We start from the raw sequence: 27,172 nt of genomic DNA on the forward strand, positions 1-27,172 counted from the left end.
TTAATACTAAAGAAAGCAGAAGTAAATTATTGTTGCTTTCAGCAGGAACACACGCTCATAAGGTGCCCAAAATGCTGAGTATATCTAATTTAATTGCATGTAAATTTTGTTACATAATTACAATGTAAAATATTAAATTCAGTGGAATCTGGTCTGGTTTACTTGATATAAATTTGATTTGTACTGATCACATTTTCCTTTGTGATTAATTATTAAATTAAATAAATCTTTGATTTGACAAATTTCAGTTGCATTTTACTTAAAATGACTGCTTGATGTTCATTGAGGGTGCAGAATGTTTTTGTTTTAGCGAGGCATGAAATATGGGCTTTCTCTGAGAGTTGGGAACTCAAAAGAGATGTGAAGCTGCATCCAAGCCTTATATCACCAAGCAATGCAAAGCAATACAGTGGTGTAAAGCACGCTGGCACTGAACTCTATCTACTTAGCACTTTTAATTTTAATTTTTATGTTTATTTAAGCATTATATGACAGTATGTTTGCACTAAGTACCGCAGCAATTTCCTAATGTTGTAAACCTGCTCAACATTTGGCAATAAAACCCTTTCTGATTCTGAACAGTGGAGATGTGTTCTCTGGAGTGATGAATCGTACTTCTTCATCAATCCAACGGACGAGCCTGGGTTTGGCAATTGCCAGGAGAACACCAAGTGTAGAGTTTGGTGGAGGGGAATAATGGTGTTGGGTTGTTTTTAAGGGGTTGGGCTCAGTCCCTTACTTCCAGTGAAAGGAACTATTAATACTTCAGCATACCAAGACATTTTGGAGAATTTCCCAACTTTGTGGGAACAGTTTGGGGATGAAAAGCCTGGACTAGTATTGCACATATCGTCGAATGTTTAATTGTATCATTTATTGGATCTACTCGAGTTTTCAGTTTCCTTTGCATTTCCATGAATCTCCACTAGCAATTTCAAAAACGAATAGCTGCTAAAGCTAAGGCTGCAGTGACATACACACAGACCATATGGGATTTTTGAGTTTATTGCATTTATTGCAGAATGACACTTTAAAAACTCTGGGTAACTTTTACACTTAATACAAAAGAAAACAGAAATAAATCCCTTGCTTTTTTTCCCTTTCAGTATAAAGCAGCGCATGCCTCATCTCAGTGGATGTACAGAACATTAAAAAAAAAAAATCACTCATTGCATTCATTCCACAGAAGCTTCATTTTGCAAAGCACAGTGTTGCCAAGAATATTCCACAGGAATTAACAGGAGGACGTTCGAAAAGAACTACACATCATACATGTTTACACACATACTTTAAGACACAGCTTACACTTTAAGTAACTCAAATGATACAATAACTTTTTTCAGAAGGTTTTGGGAGAAAAGAAAACAGCGTGCATTTATCACCATGAACCCGAACTGAAATAAAGTACAAACATCCCACAAAAGAAGTGTGGGAAATTATATGTAGAGTATAATGCTTATTTATTCACAATGCATCCAAACACTGTCCTGCAGCGTTTTCTATTTCAGGCCAAACTGGATCCATTCATTCCAAGTCTTGCTCGCTGTTTTACATCATTACGAGTCATGCTGGCTATAGCTGTCCACGAGTCTCAGCCATTTATGTGGCCTTAAGAGCAGTTCAGCCTTATAAATGGTGTTTTCTGGTCATTTGTTAGCCATACTCTGAGGAAGGGGGCCCCGTCACCAGTTTAGAGTAACCGGACAAGGCCCCTAGGTCAATATACAATGAGCCCTTCCTCCTGATGTGTCCAGAACCTTCAGAGTACAGAGAGGATTCTGCAGAGAAGACGAGGTACATGTTAACGTAAAGTAGCAAGCTTATTATTAATAACAGAGAACAAACTGAGCTGGGCACTAAAGGCTTTACCCTGCGTGGTGTCGTGGTGCTGGCTCTGCTGCCGTAGCAAGGTGTGGGTGGCCTCTTCCAGGGCTGAGTCAAGACTCCAGCAACGCGGCTGATCCTCTCTGGGCGGGTTGATAGCGTCATCCTTTAGTAGCTCAGACGCCGAGCTCCGCAGCACAGGGTTCCTCTCTAGGGCTCGCTCCAGGAAGGAGCGCATAGTTGGGCTGCAGTCCTCCGCTATGTCCTCCAAAGGAGGGGCCTGCTTGTGGATCTGTTTGGAGACAGATAATACAAGACTGTCATTAAAGAAGAGAAAAACAAAGCTAGTACTTCCAAATAACTCAAGAAAAAAACAGCTATGTAGAACCGAAGCTGCCCTTTTTTGTCAGTGGCTATGTGAGCAGTGGTTTGTAAAACCAGTGTGGTTACAATAAACAGGAACAAGGAGCAGCTGCAAAGCTCAGTCCGTACAAATGACTTTGCCCAGTAATGCTACTTCTCTATGACAGCAGTTTCAAGTGGAAGTGAGCAACAGGCCAGAGCAAAAAAGCTGATAATCATTTTAAAAACAGAAATGGGACTAGCTAAAATGGAAAGAGCCCATGTAATGGAACGCTTTTAGACGAAACAGTGGTGAATGACTAAATAAGCCACAGGTCACCCACTGCAAACATCCTCTTTATCGCCTGGCAATCTTGACTGCGAAGGGCGTGAGCATGTTGTGTGCGGTAAGTGTGTCACTATTTGACTCGCAGGATACTAACAACACAGGACTGTCTCTGCTGAGGCGCGTAACAGAGGCGTAAGTCACCAATGGTAATTGGTAACCAAGGTGGATTTATACCTGCAGCTGGGAAAGAGCAACATTAACACTAAAGTTTTTTTTTTTTTCCTAATGAGTGATTGTCTCTTTCCTTTAGGTCTGTGTTGGCCCAAAATATTCACTGCTTTCATGCTATTCAGTGTGCACCACCCACTGAGGTGCAGGTAGCATACAGTGGGGTTGTTGTTTTTTTAAGAGCAATGTTAGGAAAAAATAAAAATTAAGAAATGAAAACAAACAAAAACAAAATTATGTGAAGTACTAATTTGGTGTGTAATAACTATTTCATGGGAAACCTTTCACAGTTCATCTACAATACTATTTTACTATCATGCAATCTAGCATTAAGCATAAAGGTCAGCTCATGCTAATGGGAAAGTACTTGGTCATAAATCAGAGCACTGAAACTTAAGAGATAGCGACGTTCCCAAATAAGGCAAACATCAGCATCCAACTTTAGGGTCATCAGATGTCTCTGGTACGCAAATTCAAATATGCTTTTTTCCCCCAATATCACAAATTCATCCTGTGAGGACCACAAATATCTGCACCAACCATTCTGGTTGTGTTCATTTCCATATGATGTGATTTTCATGTGCAGTACTTACAATGTAGAGGTAGGATGGGTATGCAGTGCGTGGGTATCTCCTGACCCAGGGAGGACTACCGGTTTGCATGTGAATGATGGTGGTGCCCAGGCTGTAGATGTCTGTCTTGGTGCTGTGTCCTCGACACAGAACCAACTCTGGACTCATATACATCTGAAAGAAAGAAGGGGGATGTTTAATGGGTGACATTTAACAGGGCTGCAGATCAGAATGGCAGAGAGAGAGAGAGAGAAATAAGTTCCCTTTTTATTCAGTGCGACAGTCAAATTCTCCGTGTCAGCGAGACACAACAAACAGGAAGTGACCTGTTGTTGGTGTAAAAGGGGTTTTCTGTCTGCAACCAAACAAGCAACCTGCAGACCCACGCTGCGCATGAAAAAAGGTAAGGGAAGTGCAGAAGTGTGTTGGCCTTTGGAGGGTGAAAGATAAACACACCAGAGTTCATCTCTTTGTGTCTTTCTGCTGGAAATTCCAGCTTGCACTCCCATGTTAATGTAACCCTGAGCAGCCCAGCGTATTTACAGGCTGTGCCTCTCTTATTATTACTCCTGGGTGTCTGCCCTGGGACTTTCCACAAGCCCTTGAGAGGCCCAGAGGTGCATGTACACAGAACTATATAGACTGACACATAAGCATGGGAAAGCAAGGACCAGTGGGTGAGAAGGTGTGTAAGAAATCTTCATCCTAAAAAAAGAACAACTTAAAGAGCTGAAAGCCCTGAGCATCAGCAAACTATTAATAGCGGCTGTGAGGCCAATGAGTGCACTGACTGCTCTAAATTAATGCTTGCCAGTCACTGACTCTGTAATCATTTTGGAAAAGCACACAAGTGCTGACAAGTCGTGGGACTAATTTGCTAAAATCCCTAGGGAAGTCTAGCGTGAGTCACGTGTCAACACACATGCTCCAGATCAGCAAAAGAAAAGCAAGCATTGATTGGAGAGAGTAATTACTCAAAACAGAAGGCCTGCATTCATTACAGGGCTAAACTCACATCTTTTAAGGCGGAGCGGCTTATTTCCTTACCTCTGTTCCTCTCAGATCTCTGGGAATGTATACATCGTCTGTCATCTGCACTGTCAGCCCAAAGTCCACCAGCACTGCTTTGTCTGACATCAGGACAATGTTGCTGGCTGTGGAGCGATGAAAAAGAAGGAGGTGTGATTCAAGTTGTTGCTTGAACTGATAAGATTTCAGTTTCAGGTCCACTGAGTCTGTATTGATCTTAAGCATGAAAATGATAAGTAGGTCACAGGCTTTGGCAAAGGAAATTGCCATGAAGAGACTCATCCTTCTCCTTAAAACGTCACCAAGGTTTAATTACATATTTTGACTGCAGGCAGGAAATGCTAAGAACCGCAGCTTGTCAGAGGGCCAGAATGGTCATTTTAATAAGTCACTTGCCTCTCTGGACCATAATTGTAACCCTGACTGAGCATGAGAAGCAGGCTGGAATTTCCAGACAGCCAGCGAGCCTTTAAGCAGTGAGGCTGACAGACAGCTCTGGAGAATGCTTTGATCCCAGCAGCACTGCTGTGGTTCCTCAGCTGAGCTCCACCTGCAGTAACTAGGGCGTATTTGTGTGATCTGTCATGACAGCTACCAGTCACTGTGACCAGGCTACCTTTGAAGAATTACTGAAAAAGCATCAGTCAATCTATCAGATTCCTGTGATCTGCTTGGTTTGTGGCTGTTCACTGATTCACTTTTTTCAGCGAATTGAGAGTTATTCACAAGAGCAATATCCGTCTGTGGCTTGAATTTGACGCATAGAAGATACAAACTGTGATTGCATAATTTCCTGTAACCTATGTACTTGTTCAGTACCATGGAGCACATCCATTAAGAGTAAGTGACAAACATCTTTTATGCTTACGTTTGATGTCATGGTGAATGACGTTGTGCGAGTGCAGGTACTCCAAGCCCCGCAGGACTTGTTTGGTCACCCAGATGATTTCGAACTCTCTCATTGGTCCGCAGCTGTCCAGTTTCTCCAGCACAGAGCCACCTTCGCCAGCCTCCATGAACAGGTGGATGCTCTGGTTCCAGAGCAGAACGCCGTACAGCTCTGCGATGTTCTCATGGCGAAAGCGGGCCTGAAACTCTACATCAGCGGCTTTGAAGTTCTCCATGGGGATCTAGCGAGGGAGATAAGACACATGATCACAAATAGCCCACCGTTTTGGGAAACATGTTCATCTTATCTCTTGGAGTGAGTTAAAAGGCTCGGTGACACCATTGCATTTGACTGTGAAATATGAAGCCAGTGAGCTCAATGAGCCATCCTGGCGACTGTTGGGCAAATGGATCAGTGTTTGCTTACAGTGACAACAGACTAACTTTTCACATTTTGCAATTTTATTGGTTAGGGTGGCTTTATTTGACAGTGCACAGAGGATTTTTCAGTTATTGGTAGAGCTAGCTAGCTCGGTAAAATGCATACTTAGATCTATCCATATATTTTCTTCCACTTCTTCCAATTCTGTATTGTGGTTTGTCTGGAGCGTATCCCAACTCCACAGAGAAAGGCCCCAGCTGGCCGGTGGATTTGAACCCAGGAATCCACAGTACTAACCACCACACAGTGTGAGAGCAAAATGTGCAACTTGCATTTAAAATGCTGAAGTTTTGGAGCCAGCCTCGAGTGGCTATTAAAGGAACTACAGTTAATGGCTTCATTTTTATTATAATTATTGTTTTTTTTACCCTGACAGCCTAATCAGGGAGTTCAGCTCAGTTAACTCTGCAAATAAAGTATACATTTAATACATACTTCACAAGGACACTGACTCTTTCTGTATTTAACAGATTAGTTGACATAGTAACATACTGTTATCCTGTTTTTTTGTGCTTTAAGACATCTATTGTTATTAGTTTGTCAGTGATAACTTTAAAGTCGTGTTTCTTTAAAGAAATAATTTCTCTGTAATTATTAACTGATGATGGCATTGTTTTAAGCAGATAAGGACATCCTAATTCCAAGCCCTTATTGCAAACTATTTCCAGTAAATCCTCTGCAGTACATTCACAACAGCGTGAAAAAAAAAACACTGTGTCAACATAGTATTCTGACGATAACACCTGACTAGATAGGAAAGTACTCGTTCCTCATTTGTCAATATTTTCCATACAACAGCGTAAGCACGCTGCCTCCCTCCCTCCTCTTTCTCAAGCATAGATCTGCTCAGATAGAAGCAGCATGTGTGGTTTTCACATGTGTCTTTAATGAATCTGACCCTGTCACAAACATCCAGAGGAGCTGTGGGAAGTTACTGTTGAAATTCCAGTCTTGCATTAATCCCAGCTCATGTTGTAAGTTTGTTACAAGAACAAATAGTTCTTCATTCAGCGGCGCTGTTCCTCTTTCACTCAGTAAACATAGCAAATGTCACGCTGGCACCAACAATCTTTGTACAAACAGAGGAGTAATTGGACTGTGAACGAGCAGTATTTGGCAGGTTAAATATTTGGCACGCAGGCCAAGAGCTGTCGAGAAGTCAAGCACAGGCGGGATTTCTAGTCACCGATCAGGAAGACTCACCAGTTTGCAGGCCATTCTCTTCCTGGTGGTGGTGTCCTGAGCCAAGTGGACTTTCCCAAATGAGCCCTTAGGCACGAGGCCAGACCCATGATTCTTGTAGGTCAATTTCCATGGAAACAGGAGCACGTCCATGTTAATCTGGTAGCGGCCTTTTTTCACAGCCATGTCCTTCTACAAAAACAAGATTTGTTTTTAGGAAGGAAAAAAAAAGAAAATTATGCAAGTTTTTCTAGCCTGACCATATAAACTAAACATTCAGGTTACTTTGGAGATTAAAAAAAGAAAAAACAACAAGATCCTCACCTTATTTAGGAGGACTCCCATTTCCTCTGGCAGGTTTGGCAAGGCTGCCGTCTGCATGCTGGACAGGAGGTTGACAAAGGACAGGATCTCTGTCACAGTCCCATATCGAACTCCATTAGCATAGTCCTTCTGCTCACTCCCCAAAACCACCATCTCCCCTGCCTCCTCATTCTCATCCATCTCCTCCTGGGAAAGTCCTTCTTCGTCTTCCAACGACAAGATTTCTTCTTCCTCCTCTTCCTCCAGCCGATATAGAGTCTCTGCAGCGTTAATAATGTCCTCTAAATTCATGTGAGCCAAGAGCAGTTCTATTCCCGTGTCATATTTGTAATCCATGTTAATGCTCCGTTTGTCCAGCTCCATCTAAAATCAAACATCAGGAGGTCAGTGTGGGGACTGTTTCCGTGCTGACTTGAGTTGTATAAGCGAGCGGATCGTTCATGACTGGGAAGGTTCACGTGGGGAGCAGGACGTGCAGTGAAACTACACTTAAGAAGTGAAGCTTTGATACAGCTGGCTGAACACACAGCTGGGAGGGGCTTCACAGGGCTGTTTTCCAAGCAAAAGAAGGGAGTTTCACAGTAAAGCTGGGAAGCCCCCCCAGGAAAGCTTAAACCTTATTATACATCTATAAAACAACAACTGCCCATTATTATAACTATTATTATCATTATGATGCTGCGATAAAGAGTTCAGCTCACATTACTCGATGCCCATCATACACATGCGCGTTAATGCAAACTCCACGCAAAATTTGAAATAAATACATAAAAAATAAACCGTATTACGATCCAAACATGCAAATTTAGAATAGCTGCCTAGAAAAAATAAAACAAACAAACAAAAACAGTAGCTGTAGAGCTATAACTAGCTATCTGCCAAATATTCAGCTGCTTAAAGAAAAAATAGAGTTTCGCTGAATAACAGGAGTTGCTTCTTTGAGTGACAGAAAACACGCGTTACCTGCCTTATGAAATTGAGTCGGAAGCTTAAGCGCACTGTTGTGTCTCCATTGTGGCGCCCCGCAGACTGTCTGATGTACGAAGCTCCGTGGATTGTGTTTAGAACGAAGTAAACACAGGAAGTGTGGCGTGTCTGTGGAGGTGGAGTACCTCTTTAGTGTCAGCTGCCAGCAGCCCTCTCTCGCTGTCTTTGTAGGTTTCGTTTTCCCTTTTCTTGTTTCCTCAAATGAAAAAAGCAACCAAAAAAACGAAAAGCTTTCAGGACTGTTGGGTGCTTTCCTATCGGGAGACGTGTCTCGTTTAATGTAGGATGCATAATATATCACCAACACTGAAGCTTATTCGTAGTAAATAAAATAAAAAACAAATTTCAATTCAATTTCAAATTTGATACCTTTAAAAGACGTTACAGACTCAACCCAAAGCAATCGGATGATAGTGTTTTTAAACACTAGAAAGTGTCTTTTCTGGTATCTCTAGGTTGCCGTAGCCAGGACCAGGCGCATGCTCATTTGCGCTTCATTCCGAAAAACAATGGCGTCCTCCTTTGCTGTGTGCAGGTTACATATGAGAGGAAGGGCCAGCCTCGCGAAGTGCCTACAGAAAACCGACGCGTTTCTTCACAGGAGTATAGGAACAGACGTCGTTGTTGCCCAAGCTGAGGCCACTCGAAGTGACGAAAGTGGTTAGTAATTAAGCCTAGAAGAGAAGATGGCCTTTAGGCTAGCCCTAATACACCGCCGTGTGATATCGAGTGAGCACCATTCCAAACTCCCCTGAGAAACGATATGTTTTTGTTGGTGAAGGCCGAAACCCTAAGTGCGTTGTGCGTTTTACACAATATGTGACCCGTAAGAAATCACTGGGTCATACGTAACATTCGGCACTGTGTTTGTTAACGATAACAACGCGATAACCCCTTTTCGGCTAAAGTTTTATTATATAGAACGTTTTGAGCTTGTACCTGTCATTTGTGGGACATTTATATTTACATAGAAAGTCCCACTGTAAAACTGACCGTTTTTTAAATGAGGTTTGTTGACATGTTCTGGGACAATTGAACAATGAAAACTAGAACTTAACCGACGATACATCACATTTTTTGCATTTTATTATCAATTTGGTGCATCTCAGTCTTTGAACGTTTATCAGTGAAAAACTGACGTGACACACCACAGAATTATTGCCTGCTGTCACCGGTAAATGTCATGTTATTTCCCAGTAAGCTGACATCAGTCACCCAAGTTGAAACTAATGTTAAGCCCATATATTTGTGCACCCCCAACCAGTCCCAAAGGTCTTATACAGCTAATATTATTCCGTTTGTCTGTTAACAACAGCGTGCTTACTACAGTTTTAAATGTCTTTCTCTCAGAGAAAAAAACTTGACTTGTTGGATGGCTTCTTTTCTGTTGTCAGATGAAAAGAATGGAAGGAAGTCTCTGCACACTCTCCACGTGGAGAGACAAGAGCAAGCAGAGAGGTCTGTTCTCATCAGCTGTCAAACCAGTACCAATGAGAAAAAGTTCCTCAAGTATTTAACAAAACATGGAGAAATCAATAAATACTTCTTTTATGAAAGCTATGTGAGTAAAAGACCAACCTCTTCTGATAAGCAAGTACTGCTACCTCACCACCCTGTTGGAATTGTGTTACGATGATGATATTGTGTAATTCTCCAGGGCGTGTATGCTGTAGTGGAGTTTGCCAACCAGGAAAGTGTTGCGTCTTTACTTGAAGGGGTGGCAATTCCTGGTGGCAGCCACGAATCCGCAGTGCCTTTCAAATCCAGACTGTTGTCACTCAGAAACCTCGGCTCGGTGGACTCATCAAACCAACTGTCAGGCTGGCAGTGCCAACCTCAGACCACCATTCCCATCAATGAGCTAATAAAGAGACTTTCCAGAGAAGAGAGTGTATGTTGACTTATCACATCAAAAGTTATACTTACATTTTAAGTCTTGTTTGAAGTTGATTGATTTGGATGTTTCCCATTTCCTGGTTTCCCTCAGATAAACAAGCAGATAAGCTCCTTGACTGAAGCCTATCAACTCACAGAGGAGAACAGCAGGCTGCGTTTCCTTGTCTGTTCCCTGCTCAAGGATATTGCTACCGCTTATTTTCCAGAATGCACCATCAAACCCTTTGGCTCATCAGTGAATGGCTTTGGAAAGCTTGGCTGTGACCTGGACATGTTGCTTGATCTGGACAGCATCAGTGGACGCAATGTGAAACTGGTAATGAGGCTTTCTAGGTTTCTTTAGAAAATATTAGATTTATTGGCAAACAGTTTGCAGTGATTTGCTTGTGAGTTGTGAGGTAGCTTTCCTTTTAAACATTTTATCTGCATCTAAACTAACTACTCCTTTGGTTTGTACTGTTGTCTCTGACACAAAAGGCATATGAAAGAACCACGTTCTTCTACTTTTGCTTCTTTCGGCTCCCTTTGGGGGTCGACACAGCAGATCATCTGCTTCCATGTCACCTTAGCGTCCTCTTCTGTCACCTGTGAATCCTCTCTGTGGTCTTCCTCTTTTTCTGTTGACTTTGTCTCTAAAATGCCTAATCATAGCTGTCTCTCCGATGTACTCATTTCTAATCTATTGAAAATCTTAGCATCTTTAACTCCACCACCTGTAAGCTCTGCCTTCTGTGTTTATTGTCAGTGCTACTGTCTTCAAGCCACACATCATAGTTGGTTTCACGACCCTCTCATAAACCTTCCCTTTCAGTCTTGCTGCTTTCCTACTGTCATAAGTCGCCCCTGACACTCATTTCCACCCACTCACCCTGCCTGCACTCTCTTCTTCACCTCTCTTGTTCACTTTCCATTGCTTTGAATGCTTAGCTGCAGGCATTTGCAGCTAAGGTAGACTTCACCGTTATAGGAAATTAGGTTAGTATTTTTAGACTTTTTTAAGTGCCTCTGCCAGCAATTGCCGATTTGCCACCACAATCACACATGAACCAATTTCATTTTATTATCCAGTGGCACTGAGGGAGCAATAAAACATGTGACAAAGTTATCAAACTTATTTAAGTTAATGGCAACATGCTATCCAAGTTGATCTCAAATGAGCTAGACCAGTAAACCCATTAAATAGCAGCATATAAAATAATTCCCGTGAAGCACTTTTTGAAGTATATTCATATAATGAAACATCACAGATGGCTCGTAAAAAGTTGGAGCAATTTGAAAAATATGCCACAGTTTTTCCTCTTTCTGGTTGTTGTTATTCCAAAAGAATTCTTCTGTGCAGCAGGGGTCCTTGTTGTGTAGGTCTTACTTAAAAATACACCGATTCCATCCAGTGGCCTGCATTGAACCCTTTTGCAGGGTATTTTTGTCTCATGGCACATGTGTTTGAAACCACCTATACATATATATAAAAATTGCCCTCACATATTGATTTATCTTCTGATATCACCCCACAGCAACACATTACCCAGAAATCCTTTGCATAAAACCAAACAAAGTGGTGCAAAAGTGGTTGTTTCTTTCTTTTTGCCGTCTGCTAGATCCCCACTATCTCCAGACTAAAAATGCTGATGTGTTGGTCTGACTTTCAGACAGCTGATGTGCATGTGTCTGTTTTTGGTTTGTTTGAAAGGTATGAATGCACTTACAGTAATGTAATGGTTAACTGGCAGCTCAACTAGAATGACCACAGATATCAACTTGACATAGAAGAGAGTCACCCTGAAACATGTATTAGGTTAAATTTTTTATTTACATGTCATAAGATAGAGAGCTACTATAGGATCAAATGAAAATAACAACTGTATGTCTCATGGTTTATTAGGACAAGATGATTGAAAATTTAAAGTTTAAACATATCTGATTCCTTCCTGTGTATGCAGCCTAAGTCAGGCCTCTCCCTGGAGTACCAGATGAAGCGGGCCAATTCAGAGCGAGCCGTCACTCAGAGCATCCTGTCTGTGATCGGGAAGTGCGTCGACCAGTTTGGGCCTGGCTGCGTGGGGGTACAGAAAATTCTCAACGCACGGTGCCCTCTGGTTCGTTTCGCCCACCAGCCGTCTGGCTTTCAGTGTGACCTCACAGCCAACAACAGGTACTCAGTCAGCGCAGATGTTCTGACATCAGTGGAACGATGTGAAGGGTTCTTTGATGTAGTTCTGGTGTTGCAGCGTTCTTACAACAAATATGTTCGTTTGAAAAAAAAAAAAAAAAAAAGTCAAAGTTCCACATCGTGAAATGTCAGATTTGACTTCGTCACAGTTCTCTTGCTTCACAGAAACTGCTCTTTTTACGTTACCCATAATACCATTTTTGGCCATGCTTGCGTTATAAAAGCCCCCAGACAGAAACCAGACTCTGGCAGGAAGTGCTACGATGGGTCAGTCTTGCATTTTTCCGCTGTGAAACTGAACACGAAGGCTAAGTGTGGGCTTGTTTGTGTTTCACTTCTTTTCCTTCCAACGTTATTGACTTGTGGTCTCTGCTGGTGTGTGACACAAGTACCCACACACACACACACACACCTGCTAACGTACAGAAAACCACTCTGCAGTTTCTAAGGAAATGGAGTTGAACCAGCCTCTGTGGGTGGCTGTGAGAGGGGGAACTTTTCTTAAATCGTGCTCACAGATCATTGAAGCGTAGCACTTTCCTGCCTGAGGTGTGAGTACGTGCGTTCAAGAAAAACAGACGAACAGCGGCCGAGTCAGGCGCCAAGACCAGCTGAATGCTGCTCTCCAGCGGTACATTTAGTTTCTCTGACCTGTAATGGTCGGCCCTTGCACCATTTCTCTGAACTGTTAATGCTATTAACACATCTCCAAGTTCTATATTTAAGGCAAAATGCAGGCATTTTATAATTGAACATGGTGTCATTTATTTTCAAAAGCCATTCCATATTACTACATTTCCATTTGAAATCTTCAAAATCAGACAGTGAGAGGCACATAACAGCCCGCCTGGAGTTTGCCAGATATTTGCTAAAGGACTCTCAGAGCATGAGAAACAAAGTTCTCTAACTCTCTGGCCTGAATATCGAGCGTCATGTCTGGAGTAAACGAAAGTAGTCAAAATCACCCCTACAGTGAAGCACGATGGTGGCTGCATCATTGTTGTGGGAATGTTTCCCAGCATCAGGAACTGGGATACTCATCTGGGTCCAAGGAGGAATGAATGCAGCAATACACAGACACATCCTTCATGATAACCTACTCTAGCGCGCTCCGAACCTCAGACTGTGAAAACTGCATCTATCTGGATGCACTGTATGCTCAGATGAGAGCAGCGCAGTCGTTGTCACTCTGTGTTCTCCACAGGGTGGCGATGAAGAGCACGGAGCTGCTCTACCTGTATGGAGAGCTGGACCCTCGGGTGCGCAGCCTGGTGTTCACTGTGCGCTGCTGGGCCCGAGCTCACGGAGTCACCAGCAGCATCCCTGGGGCTTGGATCACCAACTTCTCCCTCACTGTCATGGTGCTGTTCTTCCTGCAGAAGAGGAGTCCTCCCATCATCCCCACACTGGACCACCTGCGTGACCTCGCAGGTACCATCCAGCACTCACACAGCGGACCTCTGAGAATTTGTTAATAAGTTTCAAAGTTTCAGTAGTGTTTTAGTTAATAATATTAGGAGTTATGCTTTTTTTCTGTTCTTAATCATTTTAAGTGTAGCATTTCACAGCCCAACACAACAGTCTCGTTCTTCATGCTTCAAAAACAGTGTACTTTCCAATCTTAAGCAAACACGCGTTCATTAGAAAACATTTTTCTTATTTAAGTGTTGGGCAAAAAACAAGAAGTTCATAAATTAATAGTGCCTTTTTTTTCTTCACACATTGCTTACTAACTGTTCCCTAAAATATAAAATGCAACCACCAAGTACACTAGCGGCAGTGTGGGGGTTTTCTCTGTACAGCTATAGTCACACTCACAAATATACGTTGGTCAATTAGTTACTTAGAAGTGAAAAATGTCATAAATGATTCAACAAAAACTTTTGGTGTTAAGGAAGTTAGATTTTCAGTGTAAGATACCTGCTTTGAGGACAGTCCCAGTGCACGTGTGAAAAGGTTCCAATTAACTGAGTCAGAATAAAATTCACGCAGCAGGGAGGAGGTGAACAAAGTAAGAGCAGCAGTCCCCACTCCCTGAATATTGTGTTTCCTGGCAAATAAAAGCAAGAAAAGCACCAAATTGTAAAATGTTGCTGAATTCAGTAAGCAAATAACACATTTTGGAAGTAACAAGAATTCTCATTAACAGCTGGTTGGGGTGATTTTCTCCGGGAAAGCAAGGGGAAAGTCTTTTCTGTTCGTAACCATGTTTAAGCACCTCTGGGCACTGAGCTTTATTTGTTTATAGAAATACATACATGGAATCAACAGTTAAATCGGATTAAAACAGCTTGAAAAATTCACTGACTTAATCACGAACGTTGTACTTCTAGCACCATTTTTGCTGTCATGGAATTCCGGATCCTTTTGGTGTAATGTCTCTCTCACAACGTCACCAGTGACTATTTGTTCACCTCTAATGAACCCTCCATTTACAAAAGAAGTGATGAACATCACGAGATGTTGTTAAAAAAACTGCAGTTTAAGCAGGGTCTTTTAAATGACATCAAACAATTCAAAAGATTTTTTCTTTCCACACGTTTTTATGCTTTTGTAGTAATCCTGGCATCTGCTCACCACTGAGGGTCCTCATATCTTTATTGCAGCTTTCAGACTTGTGAAACCACCCGGTGGTCTAGATTGGACCTTTTGAACTTGTGGAGGGATAATTAATGGTGTCCTGTTACTGCTGCTTTCAGTAACTGAGGTGTGTGTTGGATTCTGCAGCATTGCTTTCCGGGCCTCTTCTCCCATGCCGGAGGCCCCCGGCCCGGCAGGGACCAGCAGCTGTCTTTGCAAGACGTGCTAAAACACTTGCTTTTTCCAGGTCATAGAGAAAGCCCAGTTATCTGCTAATGTATATATTCTTTAGCAGACAGGGCACAACCATATCACAATCGAGTTGATTTGGTAAACCAAGCTTGATGACTTGTTAAGTATTGGTCTACTGGCTGTGCCCACTTCAGATAAAGAGAGGCATTGTCCTTGTGGGGTCCTCAGCCTGAGCATAGGTGCCATTGGCATGCAGCATGATTGTGTTCAATGCACCTTTGCTGTGTCCATGACTTTCAAATTTAACTGTAGCCAAGAGCAGCATTTCAATGTCAGGTGTGACCCAGTAACGCTGAGTACAATGCACATCCTTCACCTACAGCCCTGGAGACTGTTCAGTTGTGTTATTTAATACACAGCATCCTGAGAAAGCCTTCCAGCAATCCATCTTATTATCATGTATATGTATGTGTTAGGAATGTTTAACCCAGTGTCCTTTTCTAATAGAACTGCCGTCACACCAATCTGCCCGCAAGTCCACTCGCCTCCCTCTGCCCCTCTTTCTGTCACTTTGGCTGCCTGATAATTGCCTTCCAAAAGCAATCTAACCTCACCTCTTCCCCTCCTCTCCTTCCTCTTCCTCCTCGGCACACCATTTAGCGCAGACTCTATCACACAGAGTGCTTACAGGACAATAAAAGGCCCATCACTCTGGGAAGGTCAATGACCCACCTCCTCTAGACACACACACGCACATGAGCGCTTCCAGGCAGTTATTTAAACAGCAGTGTAACACACTAACATACTCTCTCTCACACACACACACACACACACACACACACACACACACACACACACACACACACACACCAGCCTCATGGTGGTGAAGGAGACTCGACAAGGGCACGGTTAAAGATGTAAACCAGCCAAGGAAGGACATGATACATGCTGTCTTTGTTCTTTTTTTGTTTATTACGTGAGCCTGCTCTCCCCTTGCTTTCTTGTTTTCTGGCCACGAGCGCGTGACTCCATCCATCTGTGTCTTGTTTATGGCCGTCGCAGGCGTGTAAAGGCAGACATTTTACCTTGTATCCCCGCTCTCGTCCCCACAAGGCCCCGCGGACAAGAGCGTGATCGAGGGGAACGACTGCACGTTTGTCAGCGACTTCAACAAGATCCAGCTTCAGAGCAACACAGAGACACTAGGTGAGCACAAGAGACCGCTCCCGCACAGTTTGATATGTCATTGACATTTGTATTAGTGGGCCTTCGTGCTAATTCTACTTTTCTGTCTTTGCTTTAGAGCAACTGCTGGGTGAGTTCTTCGAGTTCTACGCTACCTTCCCATTCAGCCGGATGTCCTTAAATATCAGAAAGGTGAGCATGATTATCCAGAACTGCCTCAAGTCATAGTTTGGTGCCAGCTGAAGTGGTTGTACCTTTTAACGGCAACCTACTTTGCTAATTTGCAACTGCCCATATTTTCATTCCTGGAGTGGTTTTGCATGATTCACAGGTCAAAATAATTAACTAAGCCTGTTTTTGCTTTACTCTCCCTTCCTTGGACCCACCTTACTTCTAATTGGCTGCCCCTCTCAAACAGAAGGTTTATACAGCATGCTGCTGTGCAAGAGCAAAGCTTGAGGTTTTATCTCTCAGGGGTTACTTGTACATACACTAACCTCATTGTTTGAAAGTTTTACCATGTTTTATTAGAATATCAATGCTACCACTGTAGCATTACACGTATGGCAGAAAATAAAGCGAATGGTGCCTAATGAATTTAAAAACTGCAGCAGTACGAGCTTAAATGTGCAGAGACAGATCCATGTATATGTCCACTTATTAGAGCTGAAAAAAAGGAACCATACTCTACATAGAGAAAAGTCAGCTACATAATTTAGGAAATGCTGCAAACAAGCTGATTTTGAGTTGCTTTTGAGTTCTACTCATGTTGTATCAGTCAGTACAAAGGATTTCTCCCTCTGCTAATGAAATAATAATGAGACCAACAATCGCTTCCTGTGCTTTTTTTTCTCTCCATGCCAACTGCATGAATAAATAAATAGATATCCAGAAAATTCCTCACATTCAAAAGGGAGCAAATGTGAATTAAGTGGGAGCTCCAGTTTAAAATCTGAAATCGGCAAAGAGCGGTCAAAGCTACAGCAAAACTTTTAGACTGGCCAACGATTTTAAAACATTTTGAACAAGGCAAGTAGTCCTCTACTTCAAAGCTGCCATTTAGACCTCAAATCAAGTTTTCTAAACACACTGAGGCTCCTGTCTAAAGGAACATTTGAACGAAGCTGGACTGTTAAACTGAAAAACAGCCGCAATGGCTCAGAGTGCTCTGATATACTGTCAGCATTGCTGTATATGTCGTAAAAAGGCTCAACTAGAGTCCTTCAGTGTGGGTTTGGATTTATTAGTGGATCTCGCCTCTGCAGTACTGCACAGTCGTTGCAGAGTTATGGTGGGGCACATGCGCGCGCGCACACACACACACACACACACACACACACACACACACACACACACACACACACACACACACACACACACACACACACACACACATTTGGCATAGCTGTATGCAGGTAGTTTTAACGTTGTTTAATTGAGCTGTGCATCTGTCGCAGTCATTTATTCCAGTGTTACAGTTTCCGTGATTATGTCAGTTTCTGATTGGCTCAGAGTGATATAAATTCTGTAGCATCTGCCATTTTTTGTCTTTTTTTGTTTTAGCAACTGATGCACTACGCATGCATCCATCAGACAGATGGCTATGCTTCTTCAGCAGTCCTCATCTCTACTACTATCCTACAGAGAGTCCTTCTTTAGCATGTAGAACCATGTCAGTGGGTAATTATAACCACAGTAGTAGTGCATTCTCCAAGCAGAGCAGTATCGTATTGGATAAAACAGATAGTGACAAAGTTTAGCTTTAAGGGCATAATTTGTAGTTATTGGAATACAATAATATTGTATTGTGTGTGAAGTATTTTGACAATATCATATCATGTGACGTCAGGGGATACACACATCTACATGCTAATGTGACAAAAAATTTATATGGTTTTAAAGTCAGTCCAAATCCTCACGCTCAAGGAACTGGAATAAAACTTAAAACGCACACAAAGAGAAGTTCAGCCTTCTTTCAACTCTTGCACCCAGCTGAGCTCCGGCAGGGAAATCTGTTGGTAATAAAGACCGTGTTTGCTGGATGGCGTCTTCCCACACACACAGATGACAGCTGTCCTCGTCTCATGTGATTGATGCCGGCCCCACAGGAGCCCGGCGCCCTTGAGCTTTAGATCCCAATTAGGAGGTCTGTCACATTAAGTGCAAACAAATGCATATTTGTTCTTTTTATACCCGCATTTATCCTGATGTGCCTGTTTATGCCTGTGTAATACTTTCTACTGGCACCCAGGGAACATCCTCGATGGAAGTCACACTGTTTCATCATTGGGAGTTTTTGGGGCTAATCTTTCCTCTCTGTCTATACGCGATAGTTAATTAACCTACTGCTTAAAATGTTCAGTGCTGAAAAATATGCCTCTTACTCCCTATTACTCTTCCCAGTAGAAATTTTGCTGATAAAGTAGCTCTTCATGCTTTGATGGCACAGTATATGAGATGCCGGGATTTTACTACAGCTTAGAGTGTAATGAATCGATACCCGTGGGAAAGAGAGACCCCAGCTTAATATATGAGACTAATATGAAGTTTGACACAGCCTTCCCTACAGCACAGGAAGCTTTCAGGTAGACTGTGGTTGTGACCCTTGCCTATAGGCTTTCAACAGTGGAGCAACCACCATAAATCTGCTTTACTGTGCTACAATTCTCCGCTTCACTCCTCTTTTCTGACTGATGGCTTTATGTTGCCATCTTTAATCCTTCCTGCCCGTCCTTTATCCCCCCGTGCCTTTACTGTCAGGCATTATGCAGGATACAGCATGCAAAGTACCACGGAAGCTTCTTGACTTCCCTCTGACCCACATTTTGATGGTTTATTTGATGGCCACGGCGTTTGGACAGATACAGACCATGTATGTTTTTTTTTTTATTTCAGGCTAAGCTCATTTTTTTCCTTGTTTTGTTTGGTAAATTTAGAAAATTCTGCTCATTTGCCCAAGTCAAAAAAGACATGTCCATTTTCCTCCTTCATCCGCTGCCCTGCAGAGAGGTGTTCCACTCAGGTATGTGTGCCCCAGATAGAGCAGCAAAGGGCTGAGTCCATGACAACAAGATTGATGGACCATGACGCACAGGACACGAAAGTCTGCACTTACAGCTGCTGCTGCTCACGAAAGTGTTTTCAACCTGCTTTGTCCCCTTGCCTCTCTCTCCAGGGCAAAGAGCAGAACAAGCCCGAGGTGGCTCCGCTGCACATCCAGAACCCGTTTGAAACCTCTTTAAATGTCAGCAAGAACGTCAACGCCAGCCAGCTCGACCGATTCGTGGCTTTGTGTCAGGAGAGCGCCTGGCTGCTCCAGCAGAGTGAAACCAGCACACCAAGAGGTAGTGGTGTGGGAGACGAAGGTGCTCCCACACCTTGGGGACTCGCTACCCTCCTTCTGCCTTCGCAGGTCGCAGGGATCAAAAGTCGAAAGAAAAGGAGGAGGGAGCCAGCCAGTGAGAGGATCAAGGGCTTGCTAGAATCATTGAAAAATAAAAATCAACTAAAGAAGAGCTAGAAGGACTCTTCCATGTCTCCACTCTCTTGTCAGGACTTCAAGCTCCTCTGTGTTGCTGTGTGATGCTTCACCGTGAAGGTGAGAGAAGAGGCTCCAGGAACTGGACTGTAGTTCCAAACATGGACACTGGAGGGTGTTAGTGAGACCTATATGTGCATATGTTTTGGGACCTGAAATAAGGGAGTCTTGGCCATGCAGGCTGTTGACTGTAGACTTTCCCATTCTGTTATGATTAAAAACAATAGTGTTGAATTCAGTCCGGCCTGATGCTCGTTTCGTAGCTCAGACAGTGTTTTACAGGTTAATTTGATTCATTATCATGTACATCACTGTTAACAGCATCAGCACAGACACCATCTGTTTACACTTCAGGCTAAATCATTATGCATACAGTTACAATGTGGATGGAATAATTAAGGTTTTACTGAAAACTGTATACACTAGTTACACTTATGGAGCCCCAACACGAGTAAAGGCAGCCGAAGTGTAGCTAAATACATCAGAATCATTAATACTAAATAACCATGGAAAGAAATTTAATAGTTTTTAAAATTATCCATGTCTGATAAAATAAATTCTAAAATTTCAGTTTTTCCAAGCAGCCTGATCTTTTTTTATTCTTCATTTTTGAGATGTGAGAAGGTGTGTGTGTGTGTGTGTGTGTGTGTGTGTGTGTGTGTGTGTGTGTGTGTGTGTGTGTGTGTGTGTGTGTGTGTGTGTGTGTGTGTGTGTGTGTGTGTGTGTGTGTGTGTGTGTGTTTATCTGATAAAATATCATTTCAAGTGTGATTAAAGCAGCAAAGTGGGGCAAACACTTACGTAAGTCTGTTAGAACTGTTAAAAAAGTAGTACCACTGGTATTTGGAGAAAAAATAAACTTTATATAAACAGCTTTTATATCTGATTTTTACAGGTTTAGTGGTAAACACTGTATCCGATTTATCTGATACAGATTAATAACAGTAAAATTTGATCTGACTTTATGTTCTTTTACTGCAAATACTGCATTACAGCTAATAACTTTTGAGTAATAATAGCTTTTCTTCCTATTTTGCCTTTTCATATAGGTGATCATCAGTATGCCCTAGAGCAAGTAAACCAGTCAAGTACAGTATATAGTGTTTCAGGGTTTACAGGTTAAGTAGAGCTTTGTAACTGCAGGTAATGCTTAAAAAAGTTCATGCTATTCTATCTCTAACACTACATAACCAGTAAATAAAATTTTGGAACACTTTAACTTTGAGTTGTTACTGAATTGTACTTTCTATCATTCTGACAGCAACATAAAGCACAACTTTTCGGGACAGTATTGTCGTAAGATACCCTGCTTAAATATAAAGGAACCCTCGATCATCACAGTATAACACAAAGTCACTTAAGCTTAAGGGATATCAATCTGTTCTGTTAGAAAGCATAACCCACTGTGAATCAGTTTCATCTGCTTTGGTGCACTCGAGAGGCAACAACAAGGCAATCCCCCAAAAGGGAATGGTTCTGCAAGTGGTGACCACAGACCATTGCTGTCTTCTTATCCCTCCTGACTCATTTTTCTGTTTGTTTGGTAATAAAGACCGTGTTTGCCGGATGGCATCTTCCCACACACACAGATGACAGCTGTCTTTGTCTCAAATGATTGATGAAGTTCTATTAGCAAGACCCGATACCTGTAGTCCATTCATGTGGAACAGGCATTTTAGCTCCTCCAGGATGCCACGACCACGAAGTTTTTCTGTTTCCCAGCACAGTCTTGAGAGTGTGAAGAAGATGCCAAAAGATGGACTGTTGCATAAGTCAAGATGGATACAAGGTCAACTTGGCAGAACCAGCATCTTCTGCTTTTCGTGAGAAAAAACAGGAAGAGCACCGCCAGAGAACTTTGACCTTTGTTCAATACTGTGATTATATGCGGTTCCCTTCATTTTTTTGAGCTCAGGGACGGTCCAATCTCACTTTCATACAGAGGATTTCATAATTAGCAAAAGTTGGGGAACCTAAATCTACTTCCACTACAGGAATGCTTTAAGTTAACCAGTTCTTAACCTATAAAAACTTAGTCCTCTAGCCTCCTGTCTACCAGGAAAATTTTATTTTTTTTTAAATCCCCCAATTTTTTTAAGGTAATCAGAAGACTGAATTTTTTTTTTTTAATAATAATTATGTATTTATTTTATCTTATTTTATTTTCAGTTGTTACAGATGGGGCAGACATGACTGGGGGATAGGACGACTGTAATAATTTTTTGGGGAAAAATAGTGTTTTTTTTTTATTTTGGTGTCTTAAGGCAATGAACCTACACAGCTTTTTATGATTTGGTCTTCTGTGTTAAGAAGATTGAGTTTATATGTAATAAAGTGTGCTATATAAATAAAATCACCATTGTCATTACCACTGGCTTGATTTGCTCAGAGTAATTTCTTTTATTCTATCTGTATCTTCTTCTGTGTGAGAAGAAATTAGCTTTGTTCTTGGGGGTTAGGCTAAAATCCCATCACCCAATGGTTAGTGAGGTCCCAGTTCAAAGTCTGTGTTTGGCTTTGACTGACACTATAGGCTCATATTGTGACTTATTAATAACAAGTTTGGCCCACCCTGAAACATACCCTGCTTTCTCATGCATTTTGACTCGAATAGGGGCTATATTTTATTTTTTTAAAAATGGAAGTGATGGTGAGTCTTCACTTAGGTCATAGATCACAGGAACTGAAGGGTTGTTTTTCCCATGAACATTTATATAATCAGACTTTTCTGCACACAATGAAGCAGGCCCCTGCTGGTCATTGGAAAGAAGCAGCTTTGCGCCACTTTAACATTGTCTTCACTTTTGAGATGTGGAATCTACATCCATGCATAGTTAATGGCAAGCGCAAAGGTAATAAATTAATGCTACAAACTAATTTTCTAAAATGAAAAACTACTGAAAAATGTATTTAGAATCGAAATAAATGTAAAGATAAACTGAAAGACAATACATACTGCTGAAGAATTGCATACATACTTGTAGGCTTTGATTTTAGTTGAGACAGTCAGGGGCAATTTGGGAGTATTTTTTTTCATCCTCGCAGAAAATTCCAAGTTTCACTTTATTTCTCTCTATATAGCTGTTTATTTAGATAGAAATTATGGTTGCGATTGAACAAAGAATACCGCATTTTTCTTAAAACGTTTCTCCAAATTAAAGATTTTAGATGAAAACAGCGGCATAGTGGTGCTAGCGTGGGACGTCCAAGACAGCCCACCAGCTTGGTTACCCAGTTTACTGGAACTAAAGTCAGCCAGCTCTGTGGTGAGGTCTGCTGAATGGATTGACCTTGATGAAAACCCCACTGACTGATTTGTCATGCTAAATATCCAAAAAGAGACACAAAACTTAAACATTTCATTTGGTTTTCCATTGCCATGTCTGCCAATCACATCCCTTGAAATGTTGACTATGCTTGAATTGGTAAATGTTATTCACAATTTATATACTTCTTTCTTATTATATAACCTGAGTGTGTGTAAGTGCGTTTGAGGAAAGAGAAAACGCTGTAGGGTGCATGTGTTAGGAGTGCATCTATGGGTTCACATCCTATGAGAGTGCCTGACTGTGTTTGTATATGTGTGTCTCGGGCCCATGGGACAAGGTTGGAGGAGTGGGGAGTGAGTGGCCCACAGCTGTTTTTCTGCTCATTCCCGTCTGAGGTCGGAGGGGTGAGCGGATGGACTTTTAACTACCTCCCCCTCCCCTTCTGCCACCAGTCCACCCTTTTACCATTGGGGGGCACGGGATGGACAGGAGGAAAGGAGCAAAGCTGCTTTGAACTCCACTCACTGTCCCTGCCTCCTCTTTCATATTCAGCACGCCTCCCTCTCTCTATCTCGGTCATCTGTTTTCCTCTCCTCACAGACTAGCAGAGTTCTTTGAGGTTTGAGGAGTTTGTTTATTTCCATGAGTGAGTTTCTGACTGATGGATGTGCTCTAGTGGAGCAACAGAGTGGTTATGAAATGTGGTAGTCAGAAAAGCATGGGGTGGGGAAATCAACAGCTTGGGGGAATCTGATGAAATGTGACTGCTGGGTGTTGTGGGGTTCATTTTAAAGGAGTGTGATGTCAGTGCCATGGATCTTCTGATTTGCAGATGGTGGTATAAAACCCAAAGTACTGTTTTTTCAAATTTATAGATCTCTCTTTGATGGCACTCCCTCCATTTATTGAACACTTTATGAGGTAATTACACGGATAGATAGAAGGTGTGGGTACTAGCCAAAAGGTTGTAACGGGCCATTGTCAAGGTTAATCATATTTTTTTCTCATCCCAACCAGCAAAAAATACAGGTTTTATATGACCATCTCCCTGTGATAGACTACTTTAGCTTGTAAAGGACTGAGACTGTGTTTGGGTAACCTGCCCAGCAGTGACCTTCCTCCGAGGCTTTTGCAAGTGGCACATGGTGGGCTTTGCTTTAATAGGATAACTTGTGAAAAATCCAAGATGGATTGGCCCCGTCACAGGAAGTCCTGAAGTACAGCGGAGCGCTGCCAGGGTTTATGTTGCTGCCTTTTTCTTGGCTCCTAATTCACCTTCAGGGCCTGAAAGAATGTAAAACGGTGTCTTGAGGGTTTGAAAAACACAAGTGTAAGTAAGTATGTTGTGTATATGCTTGTGTGAGGAGGAGCGTTAATATATACTCCTCAAACATCTCGAGCAGCCCCTTCCAGTGAGTTCTGGAAGAGGAAAAGGCCCAAAACACACAGTGCTACTGCAAGCTGTTTGATGTGGAAGTCTTATCGCTCGGAGCACTTTCAGAAGTTATTTTATCAAGCCATCAGAGTCACTGCGCCACTCCTTCCACTTACCTCCACGGTCTCCACAAAGGGCCTTTGGAGACTTGTGGAGAAAGTACTCTCCAGACCACTTCCCCTCGCAGTTCCATGAATTGTCTCCACAACATTGTGAGAAGCCATTACACCAGTTTCCGTGTTTGAGGAACGAGTGTTCTAGCAACCCCCTTTTACTCCCAACTTTTGCACTCCTCAGCACCCCTACGAATGGCTTTGCATATGGGACACGGTGAGTGCAAGCAAGGAGCACTGGAATGCACTTTGCTACTTTGTCTGCATACTCTCGCTGTCACCCACAGTGATAATATGAGTTAAAATACTGGCCACCAACTGAGTAACGTATGTTTGGTCTTTACGGTGTATGGGAATGCCTGGGACTTACTGTACCCACCAACAGAACCATTGTTTGAGTGCAGGACACAGGGCTGCCTAATTGGAGCCTGGCACAGAGTTTCTGGCAGCCGAAGCCTCTGAGTGTCAGAGACCGTGGTTGTTTGCACATTCTTTCTCTCACTGGACAGTAGAGCGGCTACATCCATTCAGCAGTGGTCGGATCAGTGGCTGCATGCTATGACCAAAAATGAATTGTTGCGCGGGTACACAACACACACAAAGCACGCATGGCAATCAGGACATAGGCGGGCATCCATGGAAACACAACCCACTAGGCTCTCCTGGGTGCCTTTGGCCCACGACTAGAGAATGCGTGTGAGATGCCACATAAAATACATGTGACCAGTACAGTTCCCAGAGCTTATCACATGATGTTTGCTGTTGTGTCAGGAAAAAGCTCGAGCAGAAGTTACTATTTACAGAATTGTTCAAAATACTGAGCTGCAGTATTTTTTACTCAGAAGCATGGAGGTGGGTTGCAAAGTGGCTTGCAGATATGCCTCAACTGTGGATGAGCACATGAGGTCAGTGACTTGGATGTGATGGGAATACTTGGCTGTCAAATTTCCTTAGGTTTTTCATCTTCAGTATATTGAATAAAACACCTGGGTGGTGTTGCTCTGGCGTCTAGCTCTTAGATTTACCAAGAGTTGCAACAATGTGTAATAGCTGTTTTTGTCCCCTATATTATTGTAAAACAGGGAATTCCAAATGCTAGTCTAACAATTTAAATATTTTTCGTGACTATGTCTTAATTATCAACATCATAGACAAAGCTATTCCAAAGATAGTGGGAGTGGAGATGGGACAGAGAGTACAGTGGTGGGGTTGTGGAGATAATAATGTTGGACCGCTGCTGTGATCACAGACCCCCCCCCTTTGTCCTCATGAGCAACATTTCTCCTCCTTTCCTATAAGAGCTTAATCTACAGTCTGTACCACAGCCAGCGAGGGCCTTATCAGAGGGCCGGCATGTTCGCTTCGGCCTTGGCTCCCTTTCACTGGCCAAACCTGGCTGAATAGATACACACTCCATACAGATACAGTCACAAGTTCAAGTTCATGGTTTACTCTGAGAGCAATAGCAGTATCTAAACAGCAGCTTACGAGTATGAGGCCATAGAACAAAACTATATCAGTTTCACTTTTACGATTTGCAGCATCAGTTCCAGAAACATGATCAGTTTAAGGCTTGTGATTCTTTATAGTCTAATAATCACACGTCTTTTTAATAGCTTTGTTTTTAGGCATTTAAAAAATATGGGAGCAGCTTAGCTATGCTCAGCATTAACAATAAAGGGGAATGCAAAGTTATTTTACACATCAAAGTCTGTTTACAGGTGCTGGGGAGTTGGGGAGGACTGTTGCATATGTGTGAACAAAGTTATATAAAGACTCATGGCTCCAAAGGGAGCTGCACGAAATCATATAAAAGCACAAGATTGATAGTTGTTATTACTTGAGGCTAGCTGTTTGGTGCAACATTAGATGTAAGTAACAGATTGTGTGACAGATTTTTCAGCTTTGGAACAAAGCTGCTGCTACCTTTTAGGGAGGTGAGGGGAAAAAAATCATGAGGCAAATGGGAGTATTCAGAAAAGTACAATTTAATAATCTGAACACAAAGAAATCTGTATGTACAATCCTATATACAGTATATTATAACCCTCAAACAGCTTTTTATGTCAAACTCTCAACCTTTTCTGGGTTTCTCTGGATTCTAGACCTTCAGACATAATGACATTCATTCCAGGAAATCATAAAGATACAATTCAGCAGCTCTGTTTTTATAATCTCAAACTGGGGGCTCCTCTTTCTTCGATTGTTTTTCCAATCAAAGCCTCTGTATTTCATTCATTCTTACTGTAAAAAGATTGTTTTCCTTAAGCGGTATTACTCTGGCAGTACAGACCACTAGGCTTCTGCGTGTCTCACTTCTATGGAAAACATTTTAAAATTCTACTCCTTCATGCACAATTAACTTCAGATGTCCCTAGTAGGTGGCTAGTAAATTCTTGAAATACTGGAGTGTATTTTTTTTTCTTTCTGCCTCACTGTATTCCAGTAAGTACAAATTGGAGATCTGTGCTTAAGAAAAAGCGACGGAAATGAAATGAGACAGACTAAAAACAAGCCTTGTCCCAGCACCCCACAGAGAAAGGCTTGTTCAAACTCACCATCAGGCTGCTGGTAGGAGCTGGGAGCAGGGAGGAGCACCGGTATTAGAGGAAGGATAACCATGCGGATGCCACACGGAACCTAATTAAATAAATGAATTTGACATTTTAAGGTTGCATTCCCATTCAA

At 42.2% G+C, this 27,172-nt stretch overlaps 2 protein-coding genes across 5 annotated transcripts; one reads left to right on the top strand and one right to left on the bottom strand.

Moving 5' to 3' along the window:
• Positions 1-989: 989 nt before the first annotated feature.
• On the bottom strand, positions 990-8,229 carry map3k8 (mitogen-activated protein kinase kinase kinase 8). 2 transcript variants are annotated; one of them, XM_031749063.2, is made up of 8 exons: positions 8,088-8,229; positions 7,121-7,483; positions 6,818-6,988; positions 5,153-5,414; positions 4,303-4,409; positions 3,277-3,429; positions 1,870-2,116; positions 990-1,778 (listed from the first exon to the last, which is right to left on the bottom strand). In XM_031749063.2, the coding sequence occupies exons 2-8, from the start codon at positions 7,481-7,483 to the stop codon at positions 1,654-1,656; spliced, it is 1,428 nt and encodes a 475-aa protein (XP_031604923.1). In that variant the 5' UTR covers positions 8,088-8,229; the 3' UTR covers positions 990-1,653. The 2 variants fall into 2 exon arrangements, with proteins under 2 accessions (XP_031604923.1, XP_031604925.1); XM_031749065.2 differs by having other exon boundaries at positions 8,084-8,218.
• A 273-nt stretch (positions 8,230-8,502) lies between these two features.
• LOC116327504 (mitochondrial poly(A) polymerase) lies at positions 8,503-20,238 on the top strand. 3 transcript variants are annotated; one of them, XM_031749119.2, is made up of 9 exons: positions 8,503-8,767; positions 9,502-9,668; positions 9,765-9,998; positions 10,095-10,319; positions 11,944-12,155; positions 13,378-13,604; positions 16,059-16,151; positions 16,249-16,322; positions 19,306-20,238. In XM_031749119.2, exons 1-9 carry the CDS (start codon positions 8,587-8,589, stop codon positions 19,648-19,650), a joined length of 1,758 nt encoding a protein of 585 aa, XP_031604979.1. In that variant the 5' UTR covers positions 8,503-8,586; the 3' UTR covers positions 19,651-20,238. The 3 variants fall into 3 exon arrangements, with proteins under 3 accessions (XP_031604979.1, XP_031604980.1, XP_031604981.1); XM_031749120.2 differs by having other exon boundaries at positions 8,563-8,836; XM_031749121.2 differs by lacking the exon at positions 8,503-8,767 and having other exon boundaries at positions 9,480-9,668.
• Positions 20,239-27,172: the final 6,934 nt, after the last annotated feature.

This window comes from Oreochromis aureus, linkage group 9 (assembly GCF_013358895.1).
Source record: "Oreochromis aureus strain Israel breed Guangdong linkage group 9, ZZ_aureus, whole genome shotgun sequence".
Lineage (NCBI taxonomy): Eukaryota > Metazoa > Chordata > Actinopteri > Cichliformes > Cichlidae > Oreochromis > Oreochromis aureus.

What these genes read in the sequence shown, in the direction of transcription:
- map3k8 (XM_031749063.2), bottom strand. Translation starts at nt 7,483, where the DNA reads ATGGAGCTGGACAAACGGAGCATTAACATGGATTACAAATATGACACG. An exon ending in CATTCACCATGACATCAAAC is followed by an intron (nt 4,410 to 5,152) that starts GTAAGCATAAAA and finishes ATCGCTCCACAG; the next exon opens with CCAGCAACATTGTCCTGATG. An exon ending in GCACCACGACACCACGCAGG is followed by an intron (nt 1,779 to 1,869) that starts GTAAAGCCTTTA and finishes TCTTCTCTGCAG; the next exon opens with AATCCTCTCTGTACTCTGAA.
- LOC116327504 (XM_031749119.2), top strand. Translation starts at nt 8,587, where the DNA reads ATGCTCATTTGCGCTTCATTCCGAAAAACAATGGCGTCCTCCTTTGCT. An exon ending in GTGGACGCAATGTGAAACTG is followed by an intron (nt 10,320 to 11,943) that starts GTAATGAGGCTT and finishes CTGTGTATGCAG; the next exon opens with CCTAAGTCAGGCCTCTCCCT. An exon ending in GACCTCACAGCCAACAACAG is followed by an intron (nt 12,156 to 13,377) that starts GTACTCAGTCAG and finishes TGTTCTCCACAG; the next exon opens with GGTGGCGATGAAGAGCACGG.